This window comes from Microcaecilia unicolor, chromosome 6 (genome assembly GCF_901765095.1).
Source record: "Microcaecilia unicolor chromosome 6, aMicUni1.1, whole genome shotgun sequence".
NCBI classification, from domain to species: Eukaryota; Metazoa; Chordata; class Amphibia; order Gymnophiona; family Siphonopidae; genus Microcaecilia; species Microcaecilia unicolor.
This window is the reverse complement of record NC_044036.1, coordinates 200,188,009-200,205,763: the sequence shown is the minus strand read 5'-3', so window position 1 is coordinate 200,205,763 and position 17,755 is coordinate 200,188,009. Positions and strand designations below refer to the sequence as shown.

At 44.2% G+C, this 17,755-nt stretch overlaps 1 protein-coding gene across 1 annotated transcript in view; it reads right to left on the bottom strand.

The window, feature by feature from the left end:
- LOC115472500 (metabotropic glutamate receptor 2-like) overlaps positions 1 to 17,755 on the bottom strand; it is a 98,006-nt gene that overhangs the window by 32,522 nt on the left and 47,729 nt on the right. Inside the window, exons 4-5 of the mRNA XM_030206790.1 lie at positions 7,209 to 8,046; positions 3,179 to 4,242 (exon numbers count right to left, since the gene is read on the bottom strand). Of these exons, the coding sequence (XP_030062650.1) occupies positions 3,179 to 4,242; positions 7,209 to 8,046 (1,902 nt within the window). The remainder of the gene's footprint in view (positions 1 to 3,178; positions 4,243 to 7,208; positions 8,047 to 17,755) is intronic.

Genomic DNA, 17,755 nt, shown 5'->3' with positions numbered 1-17,755 from the left:
TGTGAAAAATTACAAGAGTACCTTACAAGACTGGGCGTCTAAATGGCTGATGACGTTTAATGTGAGCAAGTGCAAAGTGATGCATGTGGAAAAGAGGAACCCGAATTATAGCTACGTCATGCAAGGTTCCATGTTAGGAGTCACAGACCAAGAAAGGGATCTAGGTGTCGTCATTGACTTCTGCTCAGCGTGCTGCTGCGGCTAAGAAAGCAAATAGGATGTTAAGTATTATTAGGAAAGGAATGGAAAACAAAAATCAGGATGTTATAATGCCTTTGTATTGCTCCATGGTGCGACTGCACCTCAAATATTGTGTTCAATTCTGGTCGCCGCATGTCAAAAAAGATATAGTGGAATTAGAAAAGGTGCAAAGAAGGGCGGCAAAAATGATAAAGGGGATGGGTCGACTTCCCTATGAGGAAAGGTTAAAGCGGCTAGGGCTCTTCAGCTTGGAGAAAAGATGGCTGAGAGGAGATATGATAGAGGTCTATAAAATAATGAGTGGAGTTGAACAGGTAGATGTGAAGCATCTGTTTACGCTTTCCAAAAATACTAGGACTAGGGGGCATGCGATGAAGCTACAATGTAGTAAATTTAAAATGAATTGGAGAAAAGTTTTCTTCAGTCAACGTGTAATTAAACTCTGGAATTCCTTGCCAGAGAATGTGGTAAAGGCGGTTAGCTTAGCGGAGTTTAAAAAAGGTTTGGACGGCTTCCTAAAGGAAAATTCCATAGACCATTATTAAATGGACTTGGGGAAAATCCACTATTTCTGGGATAAGCAGTATAGAACGCTTTGTACTTCTTTGGGATCTTGCCAGGTATTTGTGGTCCATCAAGCCCAGCATCCTGTTGGAAACCGGATGCTGGGCTTGATGGACCTTTGGTCTTTCCCAGTATGGCAATACTTATGTACTTATGGCAGGAGAAGGGGATATCAACTTCAGGCTGCTAAGGGGAAGTTATGGGGGCGCCCACACAGCTAAGTGGGCAAAGTTAGGACAGCCTTTTGTGTGGTCCTATGTGCCTACTTAGCTATGCAGGAATCAGCAAATTTATTTCGCTCCTCCTCAACTCACCCTGAGTTCAGATGGCCAGTTAGTACCAATGTTCAACAGCACTGCCTGGTTAAGTGACCTTGAATATCAGGAGCCCACTTATTTGCCTAAATGCCAGAGATATGTGTATAACTTATGAAGGACAATTGTAAGGGAAAGGGGATAGATTTTGATATACTGCCTTTCTGTGGTTACAATCAAAGCGGTTTTGTACCTGGAGCACTGGAGAGTTAAGTGACTTCCCAGAGACAAAAGGAGCTGCTCCACTAACTGGGTGCCTGTGATCGCATGTGCCTTGTGAGTGTAAATACTGAGAAAATTCGGGCTTAGCGCAGAAGTGTCATAGGGGTGGTGTATGGCATATGCAGATAAATTGGAGACACATGTGCAACCCCTAAGGCACCCTTTTATGTACAGAAGATACAGAATCCTAGAAGTTATGCCCAGTGCACTCAGGAGGGCCTGTTTATACCTGCCATTCATCTGGCATAATGGGTTGTGCCTAAAAGCTGGTATTTTGGCTCACGAAATACTGCTATAGCATTGCTAGGACGCCTAACTGGAGGTGTCGAGTTATACAACTGTCCTATTATTTTATATAATGACATATGTAAGTATGAGTAGGACCTATGCTCCGCTTATGTGTCTGCCTACCTGTAAAATCGCACTATGGAAGATGCAGAATAGTGCTCATGCAGATGTTTGGCACTGACACATGTGTGTCCATATTTGCCATTATTCTAATGATTTATGTGCATAACTGGTCTGTAAATGTAGGCTCCCACTTTATCAAATTACCCCCTCAGTGTCTGCTAAACTATCCAACCTTATAGATGAGGATGGGCTTAAGTTACTTGGTCAGAAAAAGGATGACATACTTGGAGATGCTAAAAGGAATACTGCAAAGCAAGTTCACCATGATAGGATATGATTAATCTCAGTATATATTTCTTAAATGACCAAAATCCTGCTCACAAAGAACTGGAATGAGTTTTCCTTTACCCCCATCACTTTAAGCCTTGTATCTATCTTCCTTAAAAGTCCACAGGCTGCTCTGTAACTTGGCCAAACAATTGCTCAAGAAATGATTTTCAAAATGCAAGGTGATCTGCAAATGAGAAACCAGTTCTAATATGTGAGTTGCAAGGTGAGAAAACACCAGTCACGAGGTGCACGATCACAATTTGCAGATGACTAATAATGGTTCATTTGCTGCTAATTCTGTGCTTGGTAATCATTAACTGCAGATGGGCTGCTCCATCTTCCAACATACTACCAGAGATTTAGAGACACCCCCGATATTCAACACTATTTAACCAGCCAGAACGGCTGCTGACTGGCTATCCAACAATATTCAGCAGGAGATGACCAGCTATCCCCCACTGAATCCCCCCCCTACCCCGGTTAGCGGCGCCGATTACATCGCCTGATACAACTGGCTATCCAGCCATTTTTAAAACCTGGTTTAGTGGCCATATTTGGCCACGTGAAATGGTGGGATATCTTTGGCTGGTTTGAAGATAACCGGCTAAGTATGAATATAGACTTAACCGGTTATCTTTAAATTGGCCAAACATAAACTGGACATTCAATGCCGGTCACTGGAAACACCGACCGTGGGAGCTCTCCCAATTCACGTCAAGGCTGACTTATCTACTCTACAATCGTTTGGTCAGAACTTGTGCAGTAAATAGTGACCATGTAAAACTGATCCAAGCAATAATTTTCTGGAGGTTATGGGGCAGAAATCAAGTGGGAAAGTGAGCGTATACTAAAACCAGTTCCATTAGTATAGGGTCACGTAGGACCAGATTCAGTAAAAGATGCTCAAATGTAGACGCTGGGAAAATCCGCACTAAGAGCAAATTCTAAAAAGGGTGCTCCGGGCTTAGTGCCCTTTATAAAATAGCACATAACGTGTATTCCCGTGCCCGACTTTGGGTGTGAGGACTTATGCCAGATGAAACTTGCATAAATCCCGATGCCCAAGTTGGGTATATAACACAGATTTGACTACCAGTTGTTGTCAACAGGTTGTTAAATGACCACAAATTATCAGAGGAGTTTCTGCTGCTTGGCTTATAGCACCCAAACTCTTCCTGAATGCATAATTTGCTTACACGGTAGTCACTGGACGTTACGGAGAATATTGGCAGAAAAGCCAGCCATATGATGCACGTGGTGTACATGGTGAAACCGATGAACTTGGCTTCATTGAAATTCTCAGGGCACTTCCTGGTCTTGAAAGCATAGACTGTACATAGCACGATCAGTAGAACATTGTAGGTGAGTGATATCAACATGTTTGAGTCCTTGTTGTTACATTTGAGAGTAACCACAAAGCGCTTCTCAGGTGGAGTCTCTTTGCCTGTGCCAGGCTTCTCTACCAACAGCCAAATAATTACTATGACCAGCTGGCAGGAGATGAGAGCAAAGCAGATGACCACCTGTGAGGTGGGGCTAATGAAGCGTGGCCGTTGTACCCCTTCTTTCACCCCACTGAAGATCCGAGCAATCCTGTTAGTTTTGGTCAGGAGTGCTGAGTAGCAAACAGCAAATGAAGTTCCCAGTCCAAGACGGCGGAGCGTGCATACCTCAGTAGAGGGTTTTGCGATAAAGATGAAGGTCATACCATAGCACATCAAAACACCAGTGAGTAGAATATAGGAGAGTTCCCGGCCAGAAGCCTTCACAATTGGAGTGTTGTTATTCTTAATAAAGACCCCAAAGACAAAAAGTGTAGAGATGAAGCCCAGGCAAGATATGGTGACCGGACCAATGGCCCAGACATCTTTCCAACGGATGTATTCCTGCGGTAGCTCATAACAACCATTGAGGCTCTCATTGGGCCAGTATCCAAGGCCACAGTCCATGCAGGTAAATTCATCATGGAGGTACTCAAAAGGTTGGCATGGTATACAGATCCAACAGCATACATCTCTTGGTTGCACGCTCTTCATTTCATTCCTCTTGCAGGGATCACTGCACTGGGAGACAGGCACAGAGCTCTTTGCCCATGGAATGAGGGACGTATTCAGGGTAAGCCCTTCTGCCCAGTACCCCACCTTCTCGTACTTATATCGGCTGTTCACCTTCTGAAAGTTGAAGATATTGTAGCGTCCAATTCCATCACCATAACTATCAAAGCGTACCACGCTCTTGGTATCTGCTGGCCTGAAGGGAGCTGTGGGGACAAATACAGAAAGAATGAAAATATGGAAACTTTATTGACTGCTTGGCTGTAGGACAATTTTCAAAACCCATGTAGCTGCATAATACTGAGTAATTTTAGAGGTGGCTTGAACGTGTAGAACAGCATTTTACACACTCAATTAAGTGCTTATCAAATTGCCCTGGGTACATATGCATAAAAGTAGGCATTCAGAAAACACAGAACTTACTTGCTGTTTAAGATCGTAGGTACATGCACTGTTCACTCTAAGCCAAGCAGAAGTCTTCCACTTACAGCCCTGCCACTGGGAGGTGCTGTTTCACTATCACCTTTTCAATAGTGAGAGACAGGCAGGCTCTGCAGGACTCCAGGGAACCAGCCTGTCCCTAGTGATTGAAGACACAAAATTGAAGCACCACCCCCCACTGGCAGCACTGCAGTTGGAGGCCTCCGGCCAGCTTAGACGGAACAGTAACTAGGTGTGAGCACTAACGCAAGCACAACGGCTGGTGTAAATGTTTACTGTGTAAATGCTTACGTGTGCAGGTCCACCCCCCCCCCCCCCTTATACTTGTGCAATATGGATGTTGCATGCTCAATTCTCTCGTCTTCTATCAAGGGCAGTTATATGAATAACTGCAAATTAGTGCCAATTCACAAAGAGGTTCACCTAAGTCAGTGTAAAGCAGGTAACTTACAATTATGCAGATTACTACTACTACTACTACTATTTAGCATTTCTATAGCGGTACAAGATCTCTGGAAAAAGAAAAATACAGTTTTCATGGCACCATAGGCATCTGAACGGGGAGAGCCAAAGGTGCCATGGCACCCCCACCCCTAAATTTGCCTTCCCTCCCTCTTGCCTCATGAGGCATTTGTATACCTCATTCCCCCGGGATGGCAACTCTACCATCTGCAGAAGAGGCATCACCATGTAGGCAGACAGCAGGCCAATGGGTGCAGTTTGGAGGGGGCAGGAGCCGGCTGACCTTGAGCATGCACAGATGTTCAAGATCCTGCACCAGCCAGCTACATAATGCCTCTGCTCCCTCGGATGGTAGAATCGCTGCCGCAAGGCAATGCAATAGAAAGGAGAGAGATGCTGAAGAGGATGGAGAGGGAGAAAGATACAGGAGACCATGATGAGGCAGAGAGGAAGGGAAGGAGAGAAATGCTGAAGACCATGATGGGGAAGGGAGAGAGAGAGATGCTGGAGATCATGTTGAGAGGGATAAGGGAAGGGAATAGGAAATGAGAGACATGCTGGAAACCATGGTGAAGGGAAGGGTGTAGGCAATGAGAGACATGCTAGACATCATGGCGTTAACACCCTTCGGTTAACAGGAACAAGATGGGGGGGAACACTATGGGATGGTAGGAAAAGCTAGGGGCAGAGATGGGGATAGGATAGAGATTGGGCACCACCAAACAAACAAGGCATTTCACTGCCTTTGCATGGCACATAAGAATAGACATACTGGGTCAGACCAATGGTCCATCTAGCCCAGTATCCTGCTTCCAACATTGACCAATCCATGTCACAAGTACCTGTAGGTGGGCACAGGGACAAAGTTTAGTCAGGTCATGAGCCGAGTCTGAACTTACACGTGTTGCTGGTGAAAGTCCTTCTTATGTGCATAAGTGTGCATTAACCACTATTACTACTAATCATTTCTATAGTGCTACTAAATGTACACAGCACTGTACATATTATATGCAGGTACTTTCTCTGTCCCAAGAGGGCTTACAATCAAAGTTTTGGTACCTGGGTCAAAGGAGGGTTATGTGACTTGCCCAAGATCACAAGGAGCTGCAGTGGGAATTGAACCCAGTTCCCCAGGATCAAAATCCACTGCACTAACCACTAGGCTACTCCTCATTAACATTTACACCAGCCCTTAAGCCCATGTGAGTGCTAGTTGCCCAAATATATGTGCATTCTTTCACACCTGCATGTACTTGACTTTATAAAAGAGGTGTAGAAAAGGCATGTGAAAATGTATGCTACCCTGTGGGCTCAGGCCCCCTCCAAAACTGCAAGAAAGAGGAATTTGGCAGCGTGTATCCAGCCACCAATGCCCAAGCTTCTCACACATGCTCAACTTTTGCGCGAACTGAGCATGTGCGAGGAGTCCTGGCACTGGCAACTGGAGGAACACCACTGAATTTCTTCTGTCTTGCAGCAACATGAGGAGAAGGGGGCGGCTCCAGCATTGAATCTCTTCTGCCAGTGGGGCTTCAGTATCCCTGCCAGCAAAGTTATTATTTTTAATGCAGGTGGGGGGGGGGGGGCCCCCACAAAAATGGACAGTGGCTTTGCCTCTAGGTGTGAGTTTATAAAAATAACCTCCATATGCCAAACGCATGTAAAGGTGATGGTGCTGGGCAGACTTATATGGTCTGTGCCAGAGCCGGTGGTGGGAGGCGGGACTGGTGGTTGGGAGGTGGGGATGGTGCTGGGCAGACTTATACGGTCTGTGCCAGAACCGGTGGTGGGAGGCGGGGCTGGTGGTTGGGAGGCAGGGATAGTGCTGGGAAGACTTATACGATCTGTGCCCTGAAAAGGACAGGTACAAATCAAGGTAAAGTATACACAAAAAGTAGCACATATGAGTTTATCTTGTTGGGCAGACTGGATGGACCGTGCAGGTCTTTTTCTGCCGTCATCTACTACGTTACTATGTAAGAAAAAAAGATCTTTGGAGGAGACAAACAAATGAACCCCAAAAAAAGGCAGCTTCTATTCTTCAGCCCATGACCCCCAAATGGAGGAAGGGGAACTTTTGATTGAGTATCATCAAATACGGCATTCAATGATACTCAATGCAAAGTGTGGAGACGTAGGTTTCAGTCATGGTCAAAATTTGTATCCATTTCTCCTATCTGATTGTCTTAATTAGATTGTAAACTCTGGCCAGTGCTATCTACAGCTGGTTTTGCTATACAGGTCATAACGACAATAATATCTGACTCACCATCAAAATTGACATTGAGAATGAAATCCCTGTAGAATTTTTTCCCATTCACAGGCTTCATGGAGTCACAGAGCTTGGTGGTGTTAGGACAAAGCGAATGGTGCATGTTGTGGATTGCATGTGCCATGGCATAGACTGCATTCACCACAAACATGATCTTGGACTCCTGCTCAAATTTGACGGCCTTCAGTGAATTCTGACCACAATCCTGTGTGTGGAAACTACACTGGAACTTGTACTCCCAAAACTCCCGGAACCAGGGATTTCGACTATTGTTGTACGGGTTCAGATTTCTGAAATAGACAGTAAATTGTTGTATGGGATAAGCAGCCAATTCAATGGTGATGGCTCCCTCTGCCACCTGCTCACTGCCAGACACCACACTTTCCAAGGCTCCCCAGCCATCACTGGCCACCCACAGGAAGGAGGCATTGATGCGTTGAGCTGCTGCCAATAGCTCACGGGCATCTTCAATCTTGGTGAAGAGCACCACCACCTTGGCATTAGGCTTCTGCATCAGGGCTCTAATGACCCCTTCAAAAGTCTTCTTGTTCATGGAACGTCCCACTTTCTCAGATGTGGCAATGCAGATGTTACGGGCACGGGCTTCATGTTCAAAAGCTTCAATGCCTGTTTCACCATAGTCACCTTCTGAGGCCACTGTTGAGACGTAGGTCCAGTTAAAGAATCGCAGAATCTCTGCCATGGCTTTGGCCTGGTAGAAATCAGGTGGCACCGTGCGGGAAAAATAATCATAGCGGGACTTGTCACTGAGTTTGGCACTGGTGGAAGCATAGCTGATCTGTGGGATCTGGAACAGGCGTAGAAGGTTGGCCACCTGAGTATGAGAAGAAAGAGAATACAGGATGATGAGAAGCAAATAGAGAATTCAAGAGTTACTTGTTGGATTAAAGAAGGGCTGGAGAGGGGCATTTGAGGGAAATGCAACTCCTGTTAATGGAAAGTAAAATTTAAAAAATCTATTCTGCCTGTTAAAGAGGATTTTAAATGGGAAAAACAAAGAGCCTTGATCCTATCCAGGCTACCTTAAACAGTCAAAACAAATAACCAGTCATGGCGAAGAGGGATCATATTTACTTCTTAGGCTACTGTGGACATATGAGTGAATTGGGCAACTCCTTCTCCATCTCAGTGTGACAGTGTCCCATGGCTCACCCCCTTAAAGTATCCTGAATGCTAACAGACCAAGAGTCCTTTGAACCTTGGAGGCCGTGCTGGGCAAGAGGGCCACCCAGACAAAGAAGGAAACACCCCTTTCGTGATGGTGCCTTTAGGTACGTACCTATTCTGCCTACTTGGAAATCTGGGCCTGGTGCATTGGTGATAGTGACATATCTGCATGTATGTGAAGCAAAACAGAATCTGTCATGAAGGAAGTGTAGGTGCATCTCTGATTGCCTGTCCCATGTGTCACAGACTTCCCAGTACAAGCCCTGGAGCATAATAATTGCTTGGTGCCATGCAGGAAAGGAGGCATACAAAGTACACAGTACCTCCTCCTTCCTTCCTGTCACCCACCAAGGCCAGCTGTAGGCTAAACTGAAATTGATTTCCCCCCACCCCCGAGGTCTATGGCTGTTGTAAGCAGGCAGCACCATCTGCACCATGCAGAATATGCAACTTATAGTATTCTATAAGGAACGTGTGTACATAGGAGACACACCCATGTCCACCCCCCAAAATCCAAACTGTAAAGGGAAACTGGTCATTCTGACAGCGTCAGGATAATAACCAGTTATGTTTCTAAGATCATAAAAATAACTGGTTATGTGCCAGCTTGAAAAACATTGATATTCTTTATATTTACTTTTCTAAACTAGACGTTTATGCTGTCTGACCTCAGTGCATAAATGTCCATTTGTCTGGATTGCAGAAGAGCCTCTATATCAGCAGATTCTGTTCTAAAATGCTAGTGAAACTGGAGACTTCCAAGCTGGACGTCTCGATTCTGACCTCTATGTCCTTTCTAAACTGGGGCTGATTGTACGAGGTGGCCCAGTGACACAAGAATGCCCAGATCATTTCCTGCAGGGACCATCAAGACATTTACCACTGCAGCTGAAGCCTGTACAGAGAGCACTTTACCTATAGCACTACAAATCTAATGCTGCTATAACACTACACATTTAGGACCAGAGTCTATATATGGTGCCTGAAAATTCCAGTTGGAATACATTGAGGGGCATAATTGAACGAAAACGCCTATCTCCATGGGCGTTTATCTCCGAGAACGGGTCCGTGAAGGGGCAGACCGAACCGTATTTTGGGAAAAAATAGACGCCCATGTTTTATTCAACAATGTGTGAGCTGGGCGTTTTTGTTTTTCAGCGATAATGGAAAATGAAAGCGCCCAGCTCAAAAACAAATAAATCCAAGACATTTATTCGTGGGAGGGGCCAGGATTCATAGTGCACTGGTCCCCCTCACATGCCAGGACATCAACCGGGCACCCTAGGGGGCACTTTTACAAAACCAAAAAAACAGGTAAAAGAGCTCCCAGGTGCATAGCACCCTTCCCTTGTGTGTTGAGCCCCCCAAATCCCCCTCAAAACCCACTGCCCACAAGTCTACACCATTACTATAGCCCTAAGGGGTGAAGGGGGGCACCTACATGTGGGTACAGTGGGTTTGGGGGGGGTTGGACGACTAATAAGCATTAAGCAGCACAATTGTAACAGGTAGGGGGGATGGGCCTGGGTCCACCTGCCTGAAGTCCACTGCACCCCCTAACAACTCCTTCAGTGACCTGCATACTGCTGCCAGGGAGCTGGGTATGACATTTGAGGGTGAAAATAAAAAGTTGTGAAACATCATTTTTTTGTGGTGGGAGGGGGTTAGTGACCACTGGGGGAGTCAGGGGAGGTCATCCCTGATTCCCTCCAGTGGTCATCTGGTCATTTAGGGCACTTTTTGGGGCCTTATTCGTGAAAAAACAGGGTCCAGGAAAAGTGTCCTAAATTCTAGCTAAAAACGCATACTTTTTTCCCATTATCAGTGAAATGCGCCCATCTTTGTTCGGCAGATAACCACGCCCCAGTTCCGCCTTCGCCACACCTCTGACACGCCCCCATCAACTTTGTCCGCATCCGCGACGGAGTGCAGTTGAAAACGTCCAAAAATCGGCTTTTGATTATACCGCTTTATTCGTTTTTGTGAGATAAACGTCCATCTCCTGATTTAGGTCGGAACTTGGGCGTTTTTCTCGTTCGATTATAAGCAGGATTGCCGACTAAGAATATTCTATTATGTACCTTTATCTTTCAAATGCTAAGTGGCACAGCTCCACACTATATGGTACCATTAATAAACTTACCTCAAAGAAACTGTCCACTCTGCAGACTTCATGTACCTAGGAACCAAATGGTGGAACTCCTTCCCACCCAAAATAAGAAATATACAGGAATATACTAGATTCCGCAAAATCCTCAAATTGGTCCTATTCAAACAAACCCTCACAAAGAACAACCATATCTCAAGTAATTATTACCTAAATTAGTTATTACTCTATTTACCATTAACTTTCTCTTTGCTTAATGTACAATTTCTCATTCATAATAGATTTTCTAAATGTTAAACATACACAGTTATCCCAGTATGTTTATGATATTGTATTGTAAAGTTGGATTCTTACAACATTATTCTTTGTTATGTATCCTATACTGTTTATTGTAAGCCACATTGAACTCAAACTTGTTTGGGATAATGTGGAATATAAATGTCTCAAATAAAAGAAAAAGAAAATAAATAATACACTTACTACTACTACTACTATTTAGCATTTCTATAGCGCTACAAGGCATACGCAGCGCTGCACAAACATAGAAGAAAGACAGTCCCTGCTCAAAGAGCTTACAATCTAATAGACAAAAAATAAATAAAGTAAGCAAATCAAATCAATTAATGTGAATGGGAAGGAAGAGAGGAGGGTAGGTGGAGGCAAGTGGTTACAAGTGGTTACGAGTCAAAAGCAATGTTAAAGAGGTGGGCTTTCAGTCTAGATTTAAAGGTGGCCAAGGATGGGGCAAGACGTAGGGGCTCAGGAAGTTTATTCCAGGCGTAGGGTACAGCGAGACAGAAGGCGCGAAGTCTGGAGTTGGCAGTAGTGGAGAAGGGAACAGATAAGAAGGATTTATCCATGGAGCGGAGTGCACAGGAAGGGGTGTAGGGAAGGACGAGTGTGGAGAGATACTGGGGAGCAGCAGAGTGAATACATTTATAGGTTAGTAGAAGAAGTTTGAACAGGATGCGAAAACGGATAGGGAGCCAGTGAAGGGTCTTGAGGAGAGGGGTAGTATGAGTAAAGCGACCCTGGCGGAAGATGAGACGGGCAGCAGAGTTTTGAACCGACTGAAGAGGGGAGAGGTGACTAAGTGGGAGGCCAGCAAGAAGCAGATTGCAGTAGTCTAAACGAGAGGTGACAAGGGTGTGGATGAGGGTTTTGGTAGAGTGCTCGGAAAGAAAGGGGCGGATTTTACGGATGTTGTAAAGAAAGAAACGACAGGTTTTGGCGGTCTGCTGGATATGAGCAGAGAAGGAGAGAGAAGAGTCAAAGATGACCCCAAGGTTTCGAGCTGAGGAGACAGGGAGAATGAGAGAGCCATCAACAGAAATAGAAAACGGGGGGAGCGGGGAGGTGGGTTTGATATCCCAAAACTATGCACCTCCGTTTACACCAATGAAAACAGGGAGTAAATCCTTACACGCACTGGGCCATATTCTATAACTTCACACGTAAACTTTGGAACACCCATGAAACGCCCATTTCCCCACCCATAACCATGTCTCTTTTTGCCTGCGTACATTAGAAGTTTGGCGCACTGCGTTACATAATACGCTTAGTGGGTTGCCATTGTTAGGTGTTATTCTCAATGCTGTTATCAACGCGGATCTCTGGGCATGCTATATATAATTTGTGGGTTAGAACTGCTGCAGGAACCCTGCTAGATATTTTTCCATGCAGGTACTAGACTGGCAGCTTCCATAGTGAGGAGAAGGATATGCATGTGTTTGCCTAAATGGAGCCAGTTTCTGCATCAGACACACCCTTTTACAACCTTCTGGATTCCCGTTTACTGTGGCGGCAACTCTTAAATGTTTTTCATGCTTTTTAGACATATTGGGGTGTGTGTGGGATGTGTGTGTGAGTGGGGGGTGGGAGAGATACACCGATTTTACTATACATTAACACTTACAGCCCCGGTAATCAAAAATATATTATAGGCTTGGCATGTTTTTGCTAAAATGTCTATATTCCAACATCCATGACTTACCTAAAATGGCGCTATGAATGAAATAAGATGATAAGAAAAAGTAAAAAGAAAAGGAAACATCTCATCATTGTCCTCCCTCGGGGTGGGTGTACTTTCCCTAAATTTTGGCTCTTTTGTTGGTTCTACCATTATGTAATTAAACTTATCGCCCATCACCCTTAAAAAGGAGGGCCGGAATTTTACCCATTTTTGCTCTTGTTGTGTTGTCAACCTTTTTGTATCATGCGTATGCCACAACTTGGCTACCATTTATTTTAGAGCATTTACCTCCCTCCATGTCTTTATTAGAGTTCATTTTGCAGCATTAAAAGCAATGTCTAATCACCTTCCTCTATTCTTTTTTAACTCCATGAAAAATCCCATTGAGCAAAAAGATACCAGGGTCTCAGGGAATATGAAAACCCACTGTTAATCTGATTTTGTACTGTACAGACTTCTGTTAAGCCTTGACCTTAGGACAGAGCCGCCTACCCCATAATACTAGAAAGTTGAGTGCCCGAAGTTCTGGATAGTGAACTAATTTGCACAATCAATATATTGTGCAAGCATCACTTAATGATTTAATTAACTGTTTGGCCTAAAAATTAGTACTATCCCATGGATTCTATATAGTGCAACTTGAGTTGCACACGCAAATCTGAGCATATTCTGGATTTCTGTGAGCGCCGATAATTGCCACTAATTTCCTTTAATTAGTGTTTACACGCATAAATTGCTAGGTGTATTTATAAACTGGTGCGTGTAAATTCTACCACGTGGATCCCAAAAGTGGGCATGGTCACGAGAGGAGCACAAGCATGTCACGGGCATTCCTAACATTTACGCATAGTGTTATAGAATATGCCCGCTCCACTCCTAAATTAGGTATGGAAATTACACCAAGTTTTATTTGGTGTAAATGGCCGCATCTAGATTTAGTCGCCACTAAGCATATTTTATAAACCATACAAAAAAAATTATCCTAAGCGCATTCTATAAACCGCCTAACTTTAGGCATGGTTTACAGAATATGTCTAGGCATATTATTTTTTAGCACTAATTTTTTAGGTGTGCGTTTTAGGTCTAGTCTTATGTAACTGGCCTTAATCAGTATTCTATGATCTACTGCCTTTCTGTGGTACAACCAAAGCAATTTACATATTATATACAGGTACTTTCTCTGCCCCTAGAGGGCTCATAATCTAAATTCTTTGTGCCTGGAGCAACGGAGAGTACCCAGGGCCACAAGGAGCTGCAGTGAGAACTGAAACCAGTTCTCCCAGTTATCATCCCACTGCGATAACCATTAGGCTACTCCACTGCTCAATTTCCATAGCATGTAACTTCAAAGAGGGGGGCCAGGAGGGGCATGGATGTGTCAGGGACACACAGGTTATAGAAAACTAGCATTTATGTGCCTAGCTAAATACACTTAGACATGAGGATTTACGCCAGCCACTGGCTCGTGACTAATGTTATGCGCATCATCCCAGTGCATAACTTTAGGCAATCTATAGAGAATTACCCCTCCCTCCCCCAAATTTATGCCATGGTCTCTTGACCTCCCCTAAGATGGCCAAGGGGGGGGGGGACAAGATTCCCCAGGTCTGGCCTCCAAGGAACGACCAGCACAAGTGATCAAAAGAGACTGCTCTGCCAGCTACAGGTCCTTCTTTCTGTCGCATCCTACTATGTGGAATCAGGAAGTTACTTCACAGGAGGCGGGATGCAGCAGGAAGAAGGACATGTGGATGGCAGGGGGAAACTGGGGGGGGGGGGGGAGAGCAGCAGCAGCACTGGGGGAAGAGGCGGCGGTGGGGCCTTGAAAATTTGAAAATTGTTTGCCCCGAGACCAGCTTTGTCTCTTGGCTGCCATGGCCTCCCCAACAGAGAGGATACAGTGTCATGCCAAACAGTTGCGCTCTACATTAAAGCCTTGCAGATTGTGTCTTTCCCCTCCTCCCCCCTTCAGGACCCCAAACTAAGCTATTTTATGTAGCTCCAAGAATCCACCATTTCAACAGGTATTCTCTGGGCATCCACAATTGTTTGATTTTAAATGGGGCAGAACTGATTGATTGAAAGAGGTCAAGACATATAGGCCAGGAAACATTATAACAACCAGTTGGAACTCAACACAGCATACATAAGGGAGAAAGGGGCAGACCCGTGTGGTTCCAAAGCAGGTGGTTTATTGAAGAACGACAGCCAAAATGACTGCTTTGGAACCACATGGGTCATAAGTACATAAGTATTGTCATACTAGGCCAGACCAAATGTCCATCAAGCCCAGCATCCTGTTTCCAACAGTGGCCAATCCAGGTCACAAATACCTGGCAAGATCCCCAAAAAGTGCAAAACATTTTATGCTGCTTATCCCAGAAATATTTTCCCCAAGTCAAATTTAATAATGGTCCATAGACTTTTCCTTTAGGAAGCCGTCCAAACCTTTTTAAAACTCTTGCTAAGCTAACCGCCTTTATCACATTTTCTGGCAACAAATTCCAGAGTTGAATTACACATTGAGTGAAGAAAAAGTTTCTCAGATTCATTTTAAATTTACTATTTTGTAGTTGCATTGCATGCCCCCTAGTCCTAGTATTTTTGGAAAGCATAAACAGACGCTTCACATTTACCCATTCCACTGCTGCCCCCTTCTTCCTTTGTATGCTGTGCTGTGGACTGTTGTTAGGGGGACACTTCTGCTCTTTTTTGTTTTGTAGTCAGCTGATACGTGCAGGATAGCTTGGCCTTGAATTATCTCTTTCAGCTAAAAGATGTTCATAGTATGAGAAGAGGGGCTGACTGCTGGGGAGCAAGAGATTCCTTTCAATAATGGGAATGTCATGCTTAATGCATGAGACTTGATATGTCTGTGCTAGATGAATCCCAGCATTTTGTTTAAGTCTAAATCTCTGCATATGAAAGCACATCCCTGGCAACATAGTACTTAGTAGTAAAGACTCCCAGGGCTGACTCAACCATCAGGCAGGATTAGGCTATTGCTATCAAAGAGCAGCTTGAATCAAAGCCAAACAATAGGTCATGACAACCACACAAACTCAACTGACAGGAGAAACTTTTACCAGCAGGGAAGGTGGTCAGTTTTTAAATATCCCTTTTACCCAGATTATTCTGGGAGGGATGGTGTTGGGATGATTATGATTGTTGGGGGCCATAGTGCCTAAAACTTAATTAGAAGGGACACAAGGCTAAAGGTTTGCCTAGGATGTATGATTTGATTTAATTACTTAATAGACCGCTTAATACAGTTAAGTTTTAAAGCCGTTTACAATAAAACATGAACAAGTACAATGAACATTCTAACAAGTAAAACCAAACAATATAATTGCTTTAAACAAAAACAAAGTAAGATAATCAGCAATCTTCACAGTCAGAAACTGACTTAATATGTCTATGATCTGGCAAAGACAAACATTCTCGAAAATCCTTGTTTTGAGGATCTTACAAAACCCAAGGTAGCTTGTTAAACTGTGGCTTCTGCAGGTAAATGGTTCCAGAAGACAGGACCAATGTAAAAAAAAATTCTGTTTCTGGTGGAGTTAAAATCACAACTTGGAGCGATGGAAGCTGTAATAGACAATGCTGTTGCTTTATAATGGTTAAAGTCCAATTATAATGGTAACATAGCCTTTCTGGTCAAGAGAAATACAGTTCAGTAACAGGAGCATAAAATACAAAAGCTCAACTTAATAAAACAACTGGGTTTTTAAAAACTTTCAACCCATTTCTCCTTAAATCTACCACTCTAATTTACTTTATTTATGTCTGGATTTAGGCACAGGCCTACTGAGTCTGTGTCTACTGTGACAAATTCTGGGGACAGAAAAGTTTTTGCCCACTCATATCCTGGACCTTCAACTGGTTTCTTCTCCGAGCTTGAGTCACTCCATGGCCTCACCCCCTACATGGAAGTTGGAATTTTGAAGGGCAATGTTCTCAAGAGCCTTCTAAAGGCAGTGCTACCAGAACTGGAACCCAAAGTCTAGAAGTAGAAGGGGGGGGGGGGGAATCAGATTGAAAGTCCATGCAAGATGGATTGGGAATCAGATCAAAGTTCCGAGGCGGTGAGGAATCAAATCAGAGGCTTATAGAAGTGGTGCATCAGAAGCCGAAAGCCATCACCAACTTCACAACCACCAGATAAAGAGCTGTGTGTTCACTTTGTACATATGTATGCCTGAACTCTATTTCCACTTCCAGGAAGCAGCATGAAGGAGAGTAGATGAATCTATTATAGAAATGTGTTTGTGGAAGTGAAGAAAGAGGTACATCAGCTCTGACAGCACTAGGAATAAGATGACACTCTCTGTGCCAGATGGAGTGAATAATAACAAGAAGTGTAAAGGCCTTGTGATTTGATTTCCATAGTCATAGTCATACTGTGACTCACAGGCTTCAACATTTCAAAATGACTGGGGATGTCAAGAAGAATACAAATTACCTATCCTTGGATAAGCTCTAGCTGCTTCAGGGTCCGTGTAGGAAAACAGTTGGCGTCTCTGTAACAAATATGAGTCATATCAAAAACTATCAAATTCTTATCAGCTGTGATAAACATCAGACTTTCTTTTTACTTAGAATGTGGCATATCCTGCCTGGTTAACTAGCAGCAATGAACACATATAGAAAACGGCGCTTTTATACGTTCTTTGATCTATGACGTCAGACGCCCACACAAAACTTGTTTAAACAATTTTAATGGTACCTTCTTGCACAAAACCAAACAGGTACTCCCTAAATTATATGGAATTCTGAAATGAATTGAACAGGCCAAACATGGCATTTTCTGATCTGAACCCTTGCCCTGGGCCTGGCTGGAATGGTAGTGATATGTCTGGCCTGCTCTTGGTACCGCTGCATACTGGCTTGTGCTTGGCCATGTTGCAATATGTAGGCATGCGTACAGCTTAAAGCGAAAGCTACATACCTGTAGAAGGTATTCTCCGAGGACAGCAGGCTGATTGTTCTCACTGATGGGGTGACGTCCATGGCAGCCCCTCTGATTGGAGATCTTCCCTAGCAACAGCGTTTGCTAGCCCTCGCGTGTGCATGCGCGACCATCTTCCTGCCTGAACGCGAGTGTGCTCGCCAGTCCAGTAAAAAATAATACAAGGGAAGACACAACTCCAAAGGGGAGGTGGGCGGGTTGGTGAGAACAATCAGCCTGCCATCCTTCTACAGGTATGTAGCTTTCACTTTCTCCGAGGACAAGCAGGCTGCTTGTTCTCACGACTGGGGTATCCCTAGCCCCCA